At 44.9% G+C, this 20,689-nt stretch overlaps 1 protein-coding gene across 1 annotated transcript in view; it reads right to left on the bottom strand.

Moving 5' to 3' along the window:
- Positions 1-4,006: 4,006 nt before the first annotated feature.
- Positions 4,007-20,689, bottom strand: part of CDHR3 (cadherin related family member 3) — a 33,748-nt gene continuing 17,065 nt past the window's right edge. Inside the window, exons 10-19 of the mRNA XM_052680932.1 lie at positions 20,217-20,316; positions 19,971-20,069; positions 18,738-18,964; positions 17,695-17,863; positions 15,641-15,885; positions 12,973-13,145; positions 9,555-9,568; positions 7,861-7,892; positions 7,147-7,195; positions 4,007-5,229 (exon numbers count right to left, since the gene is read on the bottom strand). Coding sequence (XP_052536892.1) covers positions 4,916-5,229; positions 7,147-7,195; positions 7,861-7,892; positions 9,555-9,568; positions 12,973-13,145; positions 15,641-15,885; positions 17,695-17,863; positions 18,738-18,964; positions 19,971-20,069; positions 20,217-20,316 — 1,422 coding nt within the window. The 3' untranslated portion in view covers positions 4,007-4,915. The remainder of the gene's footprint in view (positions 5,230-7,146; positions 7,196-7,860; positions 7,893-9,554; positions 9,569-12,972; positions 13,146-15,640; positions 15,886-17,694; positions 17,864-18,737; positions 18,965-19,970; positions 20,070-20,216; positions 20,317-20,689) is intronic.

Genomic DNA, 20,689 nt, shown 5'->3' on the forward strand with positions numbered 1-20,689 from the left:
AGCAAAGAAGATATCCCATGCCAGAAGGAGAAGAGGAGAGAAAAGAAGGTGATGTGCTGGTAATAGGTCTAAAGGAGCTTTTGCAGTGTGACTATAGCACTATATTTCTCAGGTCTGAGCCCTGGGCTACCGGAGGTTCCCAGCAGTGGCTGTGACACACAAAGCAGCTTGAAGCCAGTGTACAAGCAATGACCAAGGCCAGCATTGGTAGCAGGGGAGGAGGTAGAGCTGGAAAAGACATGGAGGCTGCACAAACAGGCACGGGGCTGGTGGGATTTCATCCCTGAAGATGATGAATGCAGGTAGATCAGGCAGTTATGGTTAGAGCAGAACACAGCATGTGACAGGAGAGGAGATGAGGGGATTATTTTTAGCTTTAGTTTCCACAGAGACTGTGCAGCGTAAGTAATGAGAAAGGACTGGTTGGCACAGGAGCCTGTGGGGTTGCACTCAGCTCCATGAAGAGTATTTCTAGGTTGTAACTGTGCCAGGATGTAAATCTGAGAAATGCACTGCTGAATCAAAGAAGCCAACGGGTGTGTATCCCATCTTGTCCTGGGGCCTTGGAAGCTCTTAGGGAAATAATCATTTCATTATGATCATTTTTGACTGGCTTTTTTTATGTACGTATGGCCTATGTGCCCATTTTGTAGCTTTCAACTTTGCTGGAAACAGAGGAGTGCTGCTGGAAAGCTGCAATATTTCTGCTTTCTTCTTCAAGAGACTACAAACCTGTCCTCCTGTCTGCAGTGCAGTTACACACACCTCTGCAGCAAGTGCAGCAGGCCTTCAGGGTGGAGTGGCCGTTTGTATCTGCCATGCATCAGCGTCGGTACCCGAGACGGGCAGGCCTGGGGTGCACCTCTGTGCTGCTGCTCAGCTGCAGCCCCGGGCCACCCCCGACAGCTCCTCACCTCGTCTATTTACGTGTATGTATGTGCTCGTACAAAGGAAAAGGGCCGTGGCGCTTCCTTCCCGCGCGGTGCAGCTGCCGGGCCGCTGGGGGTCAGTGTTGCCCCGCGCAGCGCCGCTCCCGCCCGGGGTCGGGGCACGGCCGCGGCTCCCTCAGTACCGCCGTGCCGCCGCGGAGCGAGCCTGCGAATGGGGCAGGGCCGAGCTGGGCGGGCTGCGCAGCCACGGCACTGCTGCTCCCGGACCAGGATTTCGATAACCTAGCAGCCAGGCGTTTTGCTCGGGAGGAGATTGTCCCACTCGTCTGACCCTGCTGTGTTTGAGTGGTGTGAAGTAGCAGTTTTGTGGGCAGATGTTCTCATCTCTGCAGCCAAAAGCTGTTCCCCTGTGTGGGTCTCTTGGAGACCATGAATAAATACAGTGTCAGCACTTTAACATTCCCTGATAAAAATGAAGTTGTGTGGCCAGAAGCTGAGACATTTACTGGAAGTTCTATTTGGTGTTAATACTGATGTGAAAGCAGAGCTTTTATGTATTAGAAGAGTATTTGCTTTGGAGAAAAGCTCTAAAACCACAGCATTACGTTCCCACGAGCTATGGGCATACGAGACCAGTGTGGGAGAGTGAGCCGTGCTCTTCTATAACCTCTCTTGAAACTTCCACAGCAGCTTTATTCCAAAGGTCCTAAGTGGAGACGCAGCAGTCAAACACTACAGCAATCACATTGATTTTGGAAGACTTTGGGTAAAACTAATATGCAATGTGTAACAAGCAACTAGAGGGCAGAAACTGTTGCCCTCAGCCACCCTACTTGAACCATCAGAAGCCTTTCTCTTCTAGTCTCAGTTTATCAGTGCCATCACTCTAAAATAAATGGCACCAAAATTCACCTGTTCTTATCACCCAGTCTGTCCTCTCCTGCACACAGCAACATTCTTGCCTTCTGAACTCTTCCAATGGTGGAAAAGCCTCACAGTGTCAGCTAACCATTCTAGTAATTAAATGCTCGGGCCTGCACATTGTCCTTGCTCACAGTCCATCTAGTGGTTGTTTCCAATGCTAAACGTGTGCTCTCAGAAACACTTCTGCGTGGAAAAAGCTCAAAGCTGGTTGAACAGCTAGATGAGGTTTCTAACATTTAAAGCTGCACTGCACAGCATCTTTTCATATATTCACACATGTAATAGGTGTGTGTCTAGGTCTGTCATTTTTGTCTTCTCTCCTTTTGCTCAACCAAAAAAAGAACCAATAACTGCATTCCTGGTGAGATATGAGGCTATTCTTGATTCCTTCACAGGAGAAGAAGTCAATAGCACTGGGGGTAGCTGATGAGGAGGCTGTAGCTGATGGGGGGCCTCTTTTCCCAGGTAACAGTAATAGGAGGAGAGGGAATGGCTTTAAGTTGCTCCAGGATACGTTCAGATTGGATATTAGGAAACATTTCTTTTCAGAAAGTGGTGAGGCACTGGCACGGGCTGCACAGGGAGGCAGTAGAGTCACCATCCCTGGAGGTGTTCAAGAAAAGGGTTGGTGTGGCACTGAGGGACATGGTCTGGAGCAATCACAGGCATGTGCTGATGTTTGGACTAGAGGATCTTAGTGGTCTTTCCAACCTCAGTGGTTCTGTGATACCATGAAAATGGTGCTGCTTTTACATAAAGCTGAGGCTCAGATAAAGCTGTGCTGTTCCTTGATTTTGTAGATTCTGAACATAAGTTTGTGCATAGTGAAAATAAAGAGTAGGATGAAGAATTAGATGGAGCTGGAGATGAGCATCACATCACCAGTGTGGGTCAGGAAGCATGTAGCTGTGCCTTAGGTTCAGCACACTGGTTTCCCCATACAGCAAGTGGCATGGAATTGTACAGTGGCTTATTTTGGGGGACTGCCCCCAGAAGGGCTGGCTGCACCAGGAAGTTCACCCACCTTGAGCAGTATTAGCTCTGAGGTCGGGCAGAGCTTGGGCATCAGCAGTACCTCTTTATAGAGCCATCAGCTGTTCTGAGGTTTCCAGTGCTGCGGTAGTGGCTTTCCTCCAGCTGTTGGCCAGCTGTGGGGGGCTGGAGCACCGACAGCATTGGCTGTGACAATGAGTTTGCTGATATGGATGTTTACAGTGTGCTGTGATAACGTTTTGCCATTGTTGGTTTTTTTTCCCGAGAAGGAAGGAAGGAAGTTTGTGTAGCTCAGCAGCAGAAACAGCAGTAGCCAAAGATGAGTTTTTATCCATCTCTTTCCAGGTTTTCTGGCTGAAACTGCAGTCTCTTTCTGCCTCCTCTTCAATAGGGGGTAATTATCTCTTAATCGCAAAAGTAGAATGAGAAGAATGGAGGAAGCAGAATGGTGCCCTGGAGAAATGCCTGGGAAAATAGGTTTAAGAAAATGGTGAAAACAGTGCGTTTAACTTCCATGGGTAATGAAGATACAATATTTGGAGGTGCTGGGTGTGCCTTTGGGTTTCTCTTTGTGTCACAATGACAAAGCAATTGGAGTTACAACCACTACCAGTTACCATAGGAGTTCTCTTAGTGACTGGAAAACCACCTACACAGAGATTGCACGTAGCGTATTTACAGCAACGAATGGGAACAATGGCACTGGAGCTCCAACCAGCCCTGTTGGTGCTGGAGGGGCAAACAACACTATAACAACCACCACAGCCACAGGAACTGATAACACATTCAGAAACCATAAATCACTCTTTCCTATCTCTATCATTGTGTCCATGACACGCTGAGTTTCTGATTGCTCAATGAAATGTCATTTGACTCCAGACATATTTGTAAGGAAAGCTGTTCCTGAGCCAAATCACTCCTTTGGAGTGCAGCAAAAGGCTACAGCACTGGTGAGGAGTGGCTGTGTAATGTGTGGGATCCTCAGGGGCGTTACTTCCCTGGCCACATCTCCCCTCATACAACGAAACCAATGCGTGTGGCAGGATCTTACTGTCCCCCCTGAACCTAGACCAAGGATTTTCTGTTGCCACCAAGCTGAGATTTGTCCCTTGATGAAAACAAAACAAAACAAAACAACAAAAGCACCACCTTTTTCTCTCCAGGAAAGAAAAGAATATAACCCACTGAGAATTAAGTAGTCATTTATAATTAATTTTATTCCGATTAAAATAATTTTTGGAAATCTTGCAGGGTTTGCTTGTTTTATATCGGGTTCCTAGACAGCACTTACATTATACACGCTCACACTTGGAAAAGATTATTTCACCACATGTGTTTACTGTAATTATTCTTTTAAGTGTGCTCCATTTGATTCTGTAAAACACTGAATGTGCCAAAGGAGATACCAAAGGTGAAGATATTGAATGCTGCTTGTGGTACAAAAGAGAAATAAGCTGAAAATATTGACATAAGACCCTTAGTTGCCATGACAAGATGTGGGTTGTCCCCCCTCCAAAACTGCTTTCAAGCTATGTTCTTTTCTATGGCAAGTCTGGATGAGAAGGAAGGATGAAATAAAACACTGAATGAAAATATTTCTAGCTGTCACTAGCAAACTTTTCAGCTTTAATCTGTTTTTCACCCATTCGGCTTTTCAGACTTAGCAGAGACAGGAGAAGCAAGCCAACCTCACGCTTGGCTCTCCATGCAGCTGCACTCCTGGCCCCATTCACTGTGTCCATGCGCACGTTGCCCTCCCTGAAAGTGATCTGGGGACACGGCCATGTTGGTCTGGGGGCAAGGAGCTCTCCCAAAGGAAGCCGCCAGGAGCTACAGCCCAGAGGGCAGCAGATGCTTCTGTCCATTATGGTGCTTTAGGTTCTTTTTCTCACTCTTTCACATCGTCCCTTTCTCAGTAAACAGCCTCTGCTGCCTGCAGGGACTGTCTCTGCACATGGAAAAGCAGGGGCTGCATTCTCCCGGATCACAGTCACTGTCCTGTTACTTTCCATCCCTTCTTTCCCAGTCTTACCCAGTTCTGCAGCTGAGAGAGGCAGAAAGCTTTAGGCCTGGTGTAACCAAAGGCAGCATTCATTCAGGGAGAAGAGTCAGTGTCTGTGCTGCTGAGCTGATGAGGGTAACTCCCTGTCCTCAGGCTCCCCTTTTTGCTTCGGTACCTCCAGCCCGTCCTGGCCTGGTGATAGGGATGGCCCAGCCGAGGGCCTGGCAGCTTCTCTTGGCTCTTTCCTCTTCTCTGAAGTCTCTTTTTTGCTTGGCACCTCTGCTCTGTCTGTCTCTTGGTCACCATCCCCTGTGGCACTTGACCTTACCTGCAAGTCTGCAGTGGGCTGGAGGGGCTCATTGCTCTTCTTCCACCTCCGGGCCCCTGACTGGGTATTGAATTCGTACATTTTGCCAGTGACTTGCAAAGAAGAGAAGACAAGGAATTAAACCATGCCTACTTTAGCAGGTTAAGATGAGACAGATCTCATGATGGGGCTAAAAAAGAAGATGTGAAACACCTGGAAACCAGATGAGTTTGGGAACAGAGCCAAGAGGGAAAACTTCACTTCTTGAAGCAAATATGCCCACCTTCCTGGGCAACTACCAGTTGTGGTCACTGCCCAAACGAGATGCTTCTGCATCTGTATAAAAACCGGCTACAAACATTTTTTGCCCTTTTCAGATTTTGTGAACAATTTCTACTTGGACACCAAACGTAACTCTCTGCTCTTTCAGTTCACTTACTGTTCAGAGATAGGTGCAAAAACAGCTATCTGTCCTGTGTGATCACATCACCCTAGTCTAATTTACTGTCTCTTGCTAAACAGGTAGAGAATCAGAAGCTTTAGTGGTACGGCTTTTAATTCAACATTATTAATATGAAACAAAGGACTATTAAGGCCTGCAAGGAAATAGTGGCTATGTGTTACTGCATGTTACAGTTTGTATCAGAATTAATGGTTTCTGACACATTAACACAACTCAAGCAATTAAAGATGAACTGGATCTCTTCACAAGGTGTTTCCTGAGTGCTTACAGGACAGACATGTTACAGCAGCCCAGATCAGACAGCAGCTCCTGACTGGCTGTCGTAACCAAATTCAGCAGCTGATATGCTGGGAATTATCAAATCTCATCTCCAAACTGCCAACACTTGATCCTCTAAGGTCTGGAATGAGCCACGGAGAGGAGAGGGGAGGAGAAAGCAGGCCTCATTTCTCTGCTGGAACCACAAAGCCATGTTATATTGTAGTGCTTGTGTGAGGCATGACCCAAGTGCTATTGCTCAGGGGGGCTCAGATAACCAAAAATGTGGTGTGATCAGCTTTGTGAGGAAGGGAGCCACCAGCTGCCCTGTCACAACACTGGCAAGCAGCAGGCTGGAGAACATCAATGTTTAGCGTTGAACAAATCCAGTTACAAAGAGAACTTCAGAGCTCATCCCTTCTGCTCCTCTGTATAAATAGCAGGTGGGCTTGAAGCCAGCCAAACCAGCCTTGAGCAGCTCTCTGGATGGCCTTAATTGCACAGTAGGGCCCCGTTTGTTCACCCAAGTCCCTGTGCCTAGTGTTTCCTATTAGCTCACAGCCTCAGAGAGCCTGGAGCCAGCTAATAAGAAACACAAGTACAGACACTTGTGTGGAAATTTGGCCAGATTAATCCAAGGCTCAGAACAAGCCTGCCTTTTTCTGAATAATTTGAGACCTATTGTTTTGAGCCTATTTTCAGATATGTTTGTTGAAGGCATATTTTGGCTGAGCGTGCCCCATTTCATCAGCCACCCTTCTCTGTGCTGAGGTCCTCAGCTGCCACAGTTCATCTAAAAGCAAACGCTCTTCCTTGTTCTCCCCAACCAGCGATGCTCAAGACTCAGAGAAATGGCAGCAATGCCTGTTGCTGTCTGGAGGAGGTTTGTGCAGGAGCAATCAGCTCACCCATGCAAAAAAGGAGCAGTTTGGGATGCAGAACCCGTACACCTGCAGTTCCATCAACCTGTGGCTGTTTCTCAGACAAGGGGAGTTCAAAACCATGGAACTGTGACAGCAACCAGGGCAGGGGACAGGAGCTGATTCCTCCTCTCCTTCTACCTCCTGCACCAGATCTGTACATGTGGGTGAGCAGTGAATAAAATGGCCATTGGAAGTGGGTTCATTCCTCCATTAGAATTGTTAGTAGGGCACTCTCCTGCTTTTCACTCTGTGAGATAGAGCTCCTGCTCTCCTTGGAAACAGCAAACTTGAAGTATGAGAAGCAAATGTCGAACTGTATTTAAATCAATTCATCCAGTTTCTTTCTGGCCAAATGTTCATATTCACTGTTAATTGCTTTTTATTACCTGGGTCTCTGGCTTCTCCGTCAAAGACAGTGTTGAGTTTTATCATTTCCTGTGAAGAGAGACAAATTGTTAAATGAATCCTGTGAATTAGGTAAGCAAGGAAAGCAGTGACTTGGAAATGTTGACCTACATGGATGGAGGTGGATTTCTATGACCTGTGTGTCACATTCCTGTAGGCCGAGTTTAATCAAAACTGGCAACAAAAGCCATTTGTGGTGAAGGGTGTTGCTACTAGATGTTCGAGGGAGAATTATAAAGGTCTGACACGCACCATACCTCCACATGTGCAGCCACAGGAGGGTAACCTCCACCCAGGGGAAGGTTGGGAATACCCTCTGCAAAGAACCTGGGAAGGCAGAGTGCAGTAGTGGGAGGACATTGCAATCTTTATACCATTACAGCTATCTGGGAGCAAAGAAAGTCACTGCATTATTTTTGTCACAAAATAGTACCAGAGAGGCTGCAGAATCTGGCAGTTGGAAGCAAAGGAACCATGATGTGGGTGAGCACCACCATACGTGGGGTTGCTTCCAGATGAGGAGGTCACCTGCAACACTACCCTGTTTTGCATTTAGGGACAGTCCTTTTTCCTCCCTTACCATCTCAACATTCTCTTTGAAAAGAGTCATCCCCCATAAAAAGATGACCATATTGCATGATGGGGCTCAGAGTAAAACTTTTGTTCTGTGTTGTTCTGAGGATAGCAGTACTCACCAAAGCCACTTCTTTCTTAGGTTTTTTCTTTTCTACAGAAAAGTAAATGCACATAGCAAAGAATCAGATGTAACCAGATATTACATTTTTATCTCCCACTAAACAGAGATTTTTAGTTCCTAACTTCTCAGCCTTCTCAAAAAGACCTTACTGCTTTTCACAGGATGATCCCTAATGCTATTTGGAAAGCGAACACCTTCAGAGTGTTTTGGAGTGAGGCTCAGCCACTGCCAATAACTAACCAAAGTGCATACATTGAAAAGTCTTATTCCTTCAATAATGAATAAATAACAATGGTTTCTTAAATAAAATTCCCTTCCTAAATAATATGAATAGATACAGAAATTCAAATATGTTTATTATTAAAGCTTATTCATGTCTTTGTTCCATGAATAATTCCTTTCTTCTATGCCACTCCACACCACCACAACTGGGGATTTCTTTGGGGTGAGTTCACTCCACCTGGCCCAGCCATCATGGGTCTGTGCGCCACATACTGCCCCTTCAAGGCATATTTTGAGGGCTCAGGTGTTGTAGGAGCTTGGACTAGCTGTCTACCAGCAAGCAAATCATCCTCTGGGGGATATTTGAACCACAAATGCAGATTATTGTGTTTGGTGGGTTTTTTTTTCTGTGAGTGTTTGTACCTGCAAAGCTTGTGCATTCAAACATTTGGAGACAAACCAGGGAAGTGCTGCAGATCTAGTCAAGTCAAATTGGGACTGAAGAACAGTTTGGTTATATGTGAATTCACCATGCTATTAATTCATCCCATGTGCAAACAAATGTAGTGGTGTCTCAGCAGCACAGCATTGTGGATGATACCCAACTAGTTGCTGTGATTTTGTCTCACCATTTTGTTTAATGTCCATCCTTTGGAGAACTGCTTGCTGGCAACACGGCCTTTTGCATCTGGGTGTGCAGTGCTGAGGCGTTGTGTTGATAGGAAATCTATTCTGTCCAGCCTTCAGGCCTTTCTGCCAGCCCTTGGGAACCAGTATTTTCAGAAAACATGAAGCATCACTTTTTTGGAATCTGGCCAATGCTGAAATGCCTCTAATTGGGCAACCAAGAGAACAGCTAGCTTTGTTGAGCTGTGTTAGTCATGCTTTTTTTTGAGCTGGGCAAAACTATTGAGTAGAGGGAGTTATAAAAGTGGATTCTTAATGAGATGATACAAACCACGCTTGTTAGGGGAAAGCTAGTGGGTCTAATAAGATTAAAAAAAATGCGCTTAAAAGCACCTATTTAAAAAGTGCTTCTTTTTGTATGTGCAATCTGTAGCCAGGCTAAGTGACACAGACCCCTGCAAAGGCACCAATACTTGACAATAAATCTTCAGGTATATGTAATGGTGCCAGGGTGAAATGAAAGGTGTTGGAGAACAGGGAAGGCAGTTGCTGATGAGGGATGGAAACATTTTTTTAAGAATTAACATATAAAAAATACAGTCATTCTTTACCATCTATGCTAGACAACTAGACTACTCTGAATTTGGTTTTTGCCTAATAATTAATAGACATGAATATTGCAAGGACAATGATATCACTTAGGCTGGCATCCCATCATCAGCCAGGGTGTTTGATCTGAGTACTTCTATACTGGAGCAAATGTATTTGTCTAGAAATGGGTTTACAAATTTTACACAGAATAGTAAACTTGGTGCTGTTGAGAGGTATTAAAGAAGTACACACCTGGAGCATTTATCCTGCAATGAAGAAGAGTGAGAGATATTGTTAACAAATGTCTTAATTTCCCTGTATAAAAGTATCATGATTCATTCTCCTCCACTTGGCAAGAAGGTTGTGTTTCCTTGACTTCTGAGATATGCTTGGTTGGTTTTGTTTATGTTTTTGTTTTCACTGAATGCCTGCTCCATTTAACACTGTTCCCAAACAGGAAAACAACCCTGAGTGTTGTTCTGACACCTCTCCAAGAGGGAATGATAATGAAAAGATATACTCTTATTGATTATAGCATTATGGATTTATGTAATCTGGAAAAAATGCATGTTCAGAAATTCTCATCTTGTTCCATCCTTTGAGGAAGGTCATTTTTTTTTTAATCTGCTGTGCTCAGATAATACTGTTTAAATATATGAAAGACTGTAAACGTATTTGAAAATATAAAAATTGCTTTTTAATGGGAAAGCCTGCCTCCCAGTGAATCACTAGCTCTATTAATAAATAATAACAATGGCCAGGCTATATGCTCCTGGATTCATTTGTCATTTTTATCACAAGTTGCTAAACTCCTTGCACACATCAGTTGAATTATAATCACCATCATATATTACCTCTACATTTTCTATCATTTCCAAATGTACCTCGCGTCCTGAGAACACTTACATAAATCCTTTCCAAATCCCATGAAAGAGCTCTTATCTCTGTGTTTGTGACAATGCCAGTTTGCAGGCACCTTGGCTCCCAGCAGCCATCTCTTGCCACTCAGAACCAGAACTGTTCCCAGTGGCTTTTGCCAAGAGAGAGCACCCGGAGGTACTGTGAAGCTCCATGGGTCAGAGCCTTGCAACAGGCCAGGGGAGCGCTGCAAGAAGTCTGCAAAAGCTGTTCCAGAACAGAGAATTTGGCATTAGCGCCAGTGTTTGAAACAGCCTCCGAGTAACATGGTACCACCCTTGTGATGGGCATAGACTATGGCTGTATTTTTGCTCAGCACAGACAGGTACAGACTCCAGTTGTGCCTTATGAGCTTAGCTGTCATTAGAGGTCATAATGCTAAATCCACTATCACCTTCCGCTAATGCATTTGCTGCACTATTAGCAAATCCACGAAAAACAATCCATGGACATTTCTGGTTGATTAAAACCAAACATTAGAATCATAAAGTCATAGAATCATCAAAACAAGCTTCTCAAGAGACGAGCCTAGGGGAATGATGCTTGAGCAGGGGGTGAGGCAGATGACTTGTCTGAAATGTGTCTATACCAATGCACGCAGCATGAGCAACAAGCAGGAGAAGTTGGAAATGATTGTGAGTCAGGCTAATTATGACCTTGTTGCTATTTCTGAAACATGGTGGGACCACTCCCATGACTGGAGAGCTGTGATAGATGGCTGCAAGCTCTTCAGAAGGGATAGACAAGGAAAGAAGGGTGGTGGTGTGGCCCTTTATATTAAAGACTGTTTCAAGGTAGAAGAGCTTGGGGTTGGGAATGATAGAGAGGAGTGTCTATGGGCAAGGACCAGGGGGAAGGCCTGTAGGGGCGGCATCTTGGTGGGGGTCTGTTATAGACCGCGTAATCAGGACGAAGAGTTGGATGAGGCATTCTATGAGCAGCTCGCAGAAGTCACGCGATTGCCAGCACTTGTTCTGATAGGAGACTTCAACTTCCCTGATATATGTTGGAAATATAATATAGCACAGAGGAAGCAGTCCAAGAGGTTTCTGCCTTTAACAGCCAGATCAGTTATCCTCTGGGCTTTTTATGCCCCGATCTGGAAGTCCAGGACGCTGCTCAGAATACGCCCCCAGCAATTCCAATGGAGGCAGTCAGAGAGCTCCTCCTCCGTCTGGACTGTCACAAGTCCATGGGACTGGATGGGCTGCACCCTCGGGTGCTGAGGGAGCTGGCGGGGGTGATTGCCGAGCTGCTCTCGGCCATCTATCAGCGCTCCTGGTTAACTGGTGAGGTCCCAGAGGATTGGAGGCTTGCTGATGTAACTCCCATCTTCAAGAAGGGCTGTAAGGAGGATCTGGGGAACTATAGGCCTGTCAGCCTGACCTCGGTACCAAAGCAGGTTATGGAGTAAATCATCTTGGATGAGATTGCACCCCATGTGCGCAGTGTCCAGGGGATCAGGCCCAGCCAGCACAGGTTCATGAAAGGCAGGTCATGTCTGACCATCCTCATCTCCTTCTATGACAGTTTGCAGATGACACCAAGCTGGGAGGTGGTGCTGATCTGCCTGAGGGTAGGGCGGCCCTTCAGAGGGATTTAGACAGGCTGGACCGCTGGGCTGAGGTGAATGGGATGAGGTTCAACAAGGCCAAGTGCCAGGTCCTGCACTTTGGGCACAACAACCCCGTGTAGCGTTACAGGCTTGGGGATGAGTGGCTGGATGATTGTGAAGAAGAGAAGGACCTGGGGGTGTTGGTTGATGCTCAGCTGAACATGAGCCGACAGTGTGCCCAGGTGACCAAGAGGGCCAACAGCATCCTGGCCTGCATTAGAAATAGTGTGGCCAGCAGGAGCAGGGAGGTGATCATCCCCCTCTACTCAGCACTGGTGAGGCTGCACCTCGAGTACTGTGTTCAGTTTTGGGCTCCTCACTACAGGAAAGACATTGAGGCCCTGGATGTGTCCAGAGAAGGGCAACGAAACTGGTGAGGGGTCTGGAGCACAAGTCTTATGAGGAGCGGCTGAGGGAGCTGGGATTGTTCAGTATGCAGAAGAGGAGGCTCAGGGGAGACCTCATTGCTCTCTACAACCTCCTGAAGGGAGGTTGTGGTGAAGAGGGGTTTGGCCTCTTCTCCCAGGCAACAAGCAGGACACGGGGTAATGGCCGCAAGTTGTATCAGAGGAGGTTTAGATTAGACATAAGAAAGAACTTTTTCTCTCAGAGAGTGGTCAGGCACTGGAATGGCTGCCCAGGGAGGTGGAGGAGTAGCCGTCCCTGGCAGTGTTCAAGAGGCATCTGGATGACGTGCTGCGTGATATGGTTTAGTGCTTGTGGTGGCAATGGTGATGAGGTTGGACTAGATGATCTTATAGGTTGTTTCCAACCTTGTGATTCCATGATTCTATCATTCTATGATCGCATTTGGAAAAAACCTCTAAGATCACCTAGTCCATCTGTCCACCTACCACCAATATTGCTCACTGACCACATCCCTCACTGTCACATCCACATGGTTCTTGAACATCTCCAGGGATGGTGACTCCCCCACCTCCCTACGTAGCCTGTGCCAGTGCCTCACCACTCTTTCTGAGAATGTTTCCTTATCTCCAACCTGAACCTCTCTGTGTACAACTTGAGGCCATTACCTCTTATCCTGTCATCTTATTGTCGTATATTGCAGCCAGCAATTGCACTTACTGCAGCAGAGGGCATATGGCTACAAAACATTCAACCAGGATTCTCACTCACAGAGGTGTGCCGTCAGCTTGGGGTGCAGACAGGCAGCGGGCACAGAGCCACCTGGCCAGGAGATGGCCCAGCAGTCCCAGGAGCAGCAGGCTGCCCAGTGTGGTGACAAATGGCACGTACCATGCTGAGTCCAAGTAGAGGTTCTCCTTCTTCGTCACCACTGTAAAGCCAGGCTATTAAAACAAGATAGGAAATGTTTCTCAGTGCTGCATTCCTGTACAGCAATGTTCCTCTGGCTGAACTTCTGCACCCAGACACCTGGCCCAAGGTGCCCCAGGGCTCTGCTCATGATCTGCAGAGGCAGATAGCATCTGTTGGAGATGGTGATTATCCCACGTACCTCTCTGTGAAGACCGAGATGGGCCATAAGCTCAAGGGGTAACCACAGGCACTGAAACAGAGCCCACCCACCTCGCTGCTTCCAGATTGTGTTTCAATGTCTTATATTAAAATAGGCATGCCATGATGGGGCTAGAAAGCCTCAGATTGCCTGAGAAGATGTAAGCATGCTGTTGGAGGGTTTGGAAGTTCAGGGAATACTGCCATTATCAAGATAATGGTTTCTCATTACCTAAGGCGAAACTGGAATTAGGTCATCTTCACTGCAGTGATCATTCAGCCCCCTTTGTAAAAAGAGCTGAACCCTGAGGAGTTGTGTTGTTGTATAAAAATAAGTGAAACTTCTTCTTTTCCTTGCTCCAGAAGGGAAAATCACGTTTCCTGAGCACCTGCAATCTGCCACATCCTCCATGCACACAGCTCTGAGCTGGCACCTCTTGGTGCTAACAGCTCATTCACTGCGGTCCTGCCATGATACTATCCCTAAACAGATCAGAAATTGCTTGTTTGTTCTAAGGGGTTAATACATGGTGTGGTTCTATTCATTCTGATCATCTACTGAAGTTTTTATTAAATCTTCTGTAAGACATTTGTAATCACATTGTGTATGAAATTTAGTGGGATATCTATTTGCTTTCCATCTAAGGACACCTTTCAAAAAATGGCACATGGCTGAACTGGGTAATATCTGTAACTATTACAAGGAAGTGTTTAAAATGAAGAGGTGTCAGTGTCTGCTGTCAGCCAACAGGGCTGAGCACACCAAATTTTTAAAGAAACTAACAAATAATCTCAAACCACCACCACTGCAGCCTCACTGGGATAGAAGTACCAAGTGACTTTGTGATAGGGTTTCCTACCACTGTGCTACCAGCCTTCCATCACCAGACTCATTTGGCTGTTGCCTGAACGCAGGTAACAAGTGGTGATGGGAGAAGGTGCTGTAATGGAAGTGCTCTTCTGGAAAACAGTCTGTAAGTGGAAGGCTGGTATCTCTGGGGAGGCAGATTTAATGTTGTGGTATGTGGGCTAGACTGCAGTTGTGGTAAGGCATGGGAGAAGAAACACAGAAGTTTTGTTATTCAGCTTAACCTGTTTCCATGTCAAGTAATGGGGAGGAGAAGGCTGTGAGGAAACCATTTATTCCTTCCCAGCAGAGCAGTAGATAATAATTAATCAGTCTACAAATTTGAATTTAAGCATTTCCATAGCAAAGCTTCCAGATTTGTACATGCTGCTTGGAGCACCCTCTGATTCTGTCAGATTTGGACAGTTTCACAATGAATAGTTCTTTTACACTTTCAGTATCCTCATATTCTCATTCCTGCATGCAGTGGAGAAAAGACTAATGATGTCTGCAGGCAGGCACAAAATGGATGAACACTGGATGATGGCAAGATGGCATGGCAAGGGATGAAAGCAGTAATCAGCACAAAGATGAGGACAGACTGGTCTGTGTCCCTCCAACTGCGCTTTTGCGGCAGGCAGGAGGAAAGCAAGAGCTGCTCATATCCTGCACCAGCCTGGTGGAAATCATCCAAGAAGCAAAACCAGTGAGCCAGAGCTTCCCTGGGATGGATGTGATAAGGAGCAGGTTGTATCATGGGCATGCTGGTCTGGGTGTAAGGCCAGAATGCCAGCCATGGATCATTATGGGGCCCAGGAGCTCGGGAGACATCCAGCCTACCTGCCTGGTTCTCCCTGTCTGAAACATGCTGAGGACTCAGAACATGCTGAGGATCTGCACAACTGCTTCAGTTCCTGACAGGCAGCTTGAACTTTTACCTGAAGGTGACCTCTGGGTGGAAAAGTATCCCTTGTAAATGATAAGGATTTCTTGTTATTATAGTCTTTGCCTATTTTGGCTTTGGTAGGCACATTACAGAGTAATGCATACCACTGCTAAAGAAGCACACAGAAGTAAACGGTGCTGGAGTAGAAAACAGCTTTAAAAAAAAGTAGTGCATGAGGTAATTTTAAGGTTGACCCCTACCCTATCCTTATTAACAAAGCTGTCAAAATCTGTAACTTTCCAGTTATGTGATAATGGCAGAGTGCCTGGTCTTTTTTTTTTGTAATTCTTTTTCTTTTTAGAGACTACAATACAAAACACATTACAAATGTGTAACTGAAGCCAATCCCCCATGACACCAGGCAAATCAATGAACATTGGCTTCAGTGCAAGAACACAAAGCTCAGTGCTTCCTAAACCTGGACCCACGGTAGGCTTTTGCTTTCCTTTTGCATACATCTACCTTCTTTTCTTGAGTCTTATGCAGATTAGCCCATGAAAGAACTGCAGGGTAGTCATAATTTTCAGTGAACTTACCGTCGTGGTAGTGACAGTTGTTGGGTTTGGGATAACTCTGATGCTTAAAGTCACTGTTCCAGTTTTAACTAGGTGTGTAGCCTTGTTCTTGACAGATAGCAAATTGTCATCTGTTATGTAGACACGCAGTCTGTAAATCCATTTTGTATCAAGCCCACTCTCATAGTCAAAGGGAGATGCAAGAATCAGCTGAGACGTGTTGGAGCCAGCCACTGGTGAAAAGGTGAAATGATTGTTCACATTGCCTGCAAGTCACAGTAATGAAAGAAAAACAAACAAATCAACAAAAAAAGAAGAAAAGTGAAGAAAAATCCCACATTAAAATAAACACATGGAGCAAATTAAAAGATTGGTTTCTATTGACAACCTTCGATGGATCACTTAATGCCCGTGCAGTCATATGGCTCCTTGATCTTCTTGATAACATATAAAATCATTTAAGTAAATCATCATAACATCATGAAGTAAGACTGTCTATGAAGACTCAGCTGAGGCAAGGCTGTAAAAACTCCTCAGTGCCATCAAGGATATGAGAGGAGACTCTCAGCTCATCTGAATGATTTTTTCTTGTAGCCTGGAGTGCACCCTGAAGCAGCAGAGCCCAGTCTGGGTGATGTACGCCAATCTGCCGCTCATCATATTGGGGTATTGAATAGCGAGAGAATGGAGCAGGCGGAGCGGGGGACCGATTCGCTCGGGCGCTGGTCTGAGGGCTGTCAGGTCACTGCAGGCCGGGCGGACCGTAACCTAAGTGGCCGTGAGATCAGCGACAGGGTGAGAACCCTTGTATGTCGCAGACCCACTGCTGAGGTGGCTCTGCAATGGCCCCTTGGCCACATGGGCACCACCTGCATCTCATAGGTCCCTCCACTCCCTTCCCACCACTTGTTTCTCTGCGCAGAGCACACCGCACGGCCATTGATTGGCTCCCTGTGATGACAGCTTATGACTCAGAGCGGCTAATTTCCACCGAGGCTTCACTCCCTCTGTGAGTTGCTGCAGGAGGCAGAGAAGGGAGATTGATGTGTCTGGCCTTTCATCTCTTAATTCTCTGTTCAGGTTACTGGAGATCTGCTGGTGACCTGTGCAGTCTTTGGACTGACCAGACCCAAAAGAAATCAAAGCCATAGAAAGGTAGCAGAAGTACCTTGGGTCTGCTTATTTTGCCTTGCAGAGCTCCAGAGTTGAGGTGATTTTGAAGGACACATCTACTGTGCAGCAAATAATGACGCCATGAACAGCTCTCTGGCTCAAAGACCAACTGCACAGCACAGATCACGTCTCTATAACCAAACCTCAAGGCCTGCACTCTAGAGGGCCCCTACACACTGCACCCAGCAAGGTCCTGGGCTCTGCAGCAATGCCCAGGATTTCTCTGAGGCTGTACTTCTTGGCACAGACCAAAATCATGCCAGCAACTACAATTAAATTTTCAGCAGTGTAAGTCAATAACCTCAGCTACAAAATCAGCAACAGCAAAATAAATTCACCCAAGAGAGTGTATTCCCTTTTACTGTGAAGCTGAATACCAATCCATACTCTTCTTCAAATGGATGCAATTGATTAATAGGTTCAATCATTCTTTCTAATAACAGGGTTTTAGTACATGCAGCATGGAACTAGACCATGCAGGTTTGATCAATTATTTTGAACCACGTGCCATTATCTAAGTGAAAGCTACACAGAGTAACAGAAATCACCTTCATTTCTCAAGATTTACTCAACTTTAATTGCAAGTGAAATTTAACCATTAAGATATATCCCTCATTCTACTGAAGTCCTTGTCAATAATGCAGTTAATTGTGGTTAATTAATGTGGTAGGCAATCCAAATGTGCAATGGCATCATTCTAGATGGCAGCAAACTTATAGAGTCATCTCTTTACAAAAGCAGCAAAATAATGATGCGTGAAGCTTGAGGATCACAATTAGCTCTCCATAAGAAGCAGCATACAAACTGTGCTAGATTTTTATTTACAAATCAAATTGAACCATCAATATTCAAGCACTTTTGCACTGTTTTCAGTTCACAGATCACACACTGTGACACAATACCTTCAATGAAGTAACGGAAAGACCTGGGATCAGAATCACGATCTTGACATTGAATCCTGAAGCCATTGACATTGGTCCCAACTGCTAAACTGACTGGGATTTGAAATGAATAGAAATTTGGTGAACAAATGGGTTCTTCATCATTTACTTCCAAAACATTGACAGTTACCTGAAAGGAAAGAATAATAAAAGCTGAAGGTCTTCATCTGTATTGGGCCAGAATTTTATTAACTTCAAAAACTATTTGGCTTTGCCAGTTTTGCTCTTTAAATCAGCAGCAGTTGAAGAGAAATGAACCTCTCTTCCAAACTAGATTCAACCAGAAAACATAAATGTTCCTTACACCTTTACTTCTTTTTGTGACCAGTACTCTTTTGGGAACAGGTTCCTTAACTTGAATCATATTCCAAAACCACAGGGATTTCACTCTGATCTGTCTGTCTAGTTGAATTACCTGAGGTGTGTTATAGTAGAAATGATAAATATTTCCAGGTATTCATTAAACTTTCTTTCCAGTGTCTCAAATTGCTTCACAATTATTGCTTAGGCTTCTCAGTACAATTTGGTAATAATTCAGGGCAGGATCCATGGAAGCGATGAAGATTCCTTATAGACCGACCAGATTGAAAGAGAAATGCTGGTAATGGCCTTCTGCATGTCTGGAAGCACCCTTGTTACACCAGATCTTTTTAATGTCAGCTGGTGTTATCTGGTTGAGAGAAAAAGCTTACTACTCTCTAAGCTCTGTCCTTTTGTGTTTGTTGGATTTTAATATATAACAGATAAACCTGTCACGATTACAAGTTCCTGATGCTAAGTTTTCCTTAATGATTGCCTTGAAATATAACAGGTAATAAAGAGATTAAGTACCTCCTTCCTAGTGTCTCCATGGGCAGTACTTGGCTGGAATAGGAAGCAGGCCTAGAACCCATCCACCTCCCACCAGATGTGAAAAAATAAAATATAAGGTCATGACAGAGGATGCTCAAAGTATTCTTGTCAAGAAGAGAGACAAGGAGGAGAAGTAGAGTGGGTTTACTCACAGATGCTGTTGCAGTCTTCTCTTGGTCTGAGGCTTGCACTGTGAAAAAGTGTTTCTGGGTTGTTTCATAGTCTAATCTTTCTAAAATCTTCACATCTCCATTAATTGGGCTGATCCAGAATGCATTTGTGTAATCCTTGGTCCCTCCTCCAGCTATAATGGAATAAGTGATGACACTGGGCGGCCAGTCTGCATCGCTGGCAGTCACTTTTCCAATAGTGGATCCAACTAAGAAGAAGATAATCCATATTTCATTAACATTTTAAACTTAGAGGAGAAGGAATTACAGAATACTCTTTCCTGCCAAAGCTTGATAAAAGTGTAACTACATATCTGCTCTAGAATTTTTCACCCCAAAGAAGTAAAACAAAGGCATGAGAAACACTAGTTTACCATATTGGGTCTGGCTCCCATGTATGTGTCTGCTAACAATGAATACCACAATGCAAGGAATCTGTAGAGAACGACAGCAGAAATTCTCTGGTGGCAAGGGCTACCCCATAGCCTGGCACCAACACGCACTAATTATTTCCAGTGTCCAAGCACTGGCTTGAGTTGGAGGAATAACTTGAGAAAAAATTGTTGCTCTTCTCTCTGGAGAGTTTGAAACAGCAGTTATGGAGCTCAGCACAGACAAATGCAAATCTTGCTTCTGGATTAGGGTTTAAGGCCACATTTGCAGCAATTGTCCCTGGACTGTGACAGAAACGGGAAAAAGTTTGGCTCCAGCCTGAGGAGCTACACTGCCTGTTGGAGCACACACTTCCCATCCAAGCACCCCTATCCCACTGTGCCTCCTTGGTGAGCTAGGTCTAAAGGGATGGTGGGGTGACAGTTGAACACCATGCCTGGGCCAAGGGAGTCCTCTCTCATCTGTACCATGGTCTACATGTACAGTGTACAATGGTTTCTTTGCGCTACCGCAGTCCTTTCAAAATGCTAATTTAGCAAGAGCAGAAAGACAATCTCAAACAAGAAATCTGAGTTCAGTTCTCGGCTCTGTCCCAGATTTTTTCTATAATTGCTGAATTTGTCTGTCTCGATTTCTATCTGTACAACTGGAGTTCTTGCCAGTTTTGTCTATTTAGGGGTACTAGGCAATTGTACAGGACCCCAGCTGAACAGGAGCTTTGAGCAATTCTCCTCATTCAAATAAATGAAAACATGTTTGGAGAAAAGTGTATTTGTCAGCATGACAATGCTGCTCCTATCATGTAAGTGCTACTTACTGTACCTTTCGTAATTTCTGGAACATAAAATTCATATGATGGACTACTGAAGACTGGAAAAAATTCATTCACTGGCTTTATCCTGATATAAATGTAAATGGTATCTGGAAATATAACACAAGATGAAATCATAGTTAAGTATGGCTGTGAAATTTTCTCATGCATATATTCAAAATACATATGGTACTCCTCTCTCCATGCTGTTGCAGCACAGAAAAATATTTTTAAAAATGTGTAAAGAGGATACTTGCTTGAGTAGTTAGGAGAGGCGATATCTTGCACCCTGACAGTCAAAGAATAAACCTCAACTCCTGGATTAGATGGATTTTCTAAATCAATACTTTCAGTCATCTAAATTAAAAAGAAACACAATTGTATTTATACTCTCTTACATGAAGTCACAGCACTCATGATGGTGATCAGTTTTCTCAGCATGCTGTAGATGTGGTCTCCCTCTTGAATACCCAGAATAGTCCCGTAGGAGTAATACAGGCTATAAATCAATTACAGGATTGAATTTCAGGCTTATCCTTCATGTTCATGGTTTGGGGTCCCTTGGCAATTCAAAACACTTTCCTTCTGCCTGTCTTCCCCTTTAGTGCAGGAACTTGTATCATTTGAGCACAGGGTCTTTGCCTTTTACCTGCTTAATTCCAAGTGCATGTAATGAGCTGGCTATTTACCATGCCCTTTGTTGGCTCAACACGGGCCTGTGATTGCTAAA

This window comes from Tympanuchus pallidicinctus, unplaced genomic scaffold (assembly GCF_026119805.1).
Source record: "Tympanuchus pallidicinctus isolate F22 unplaced genomic scaffold, pur_lepc_1.0 scaffold19, whole genome shotgun sequence".
In the NCBI taxonomy this organism is placed as follows: Eukaryota; Metazoa; Chordata; class Aves; order Galliformes; family Phasianidae; genus Tympanuchus; species Tympanuchus pallidicinctus.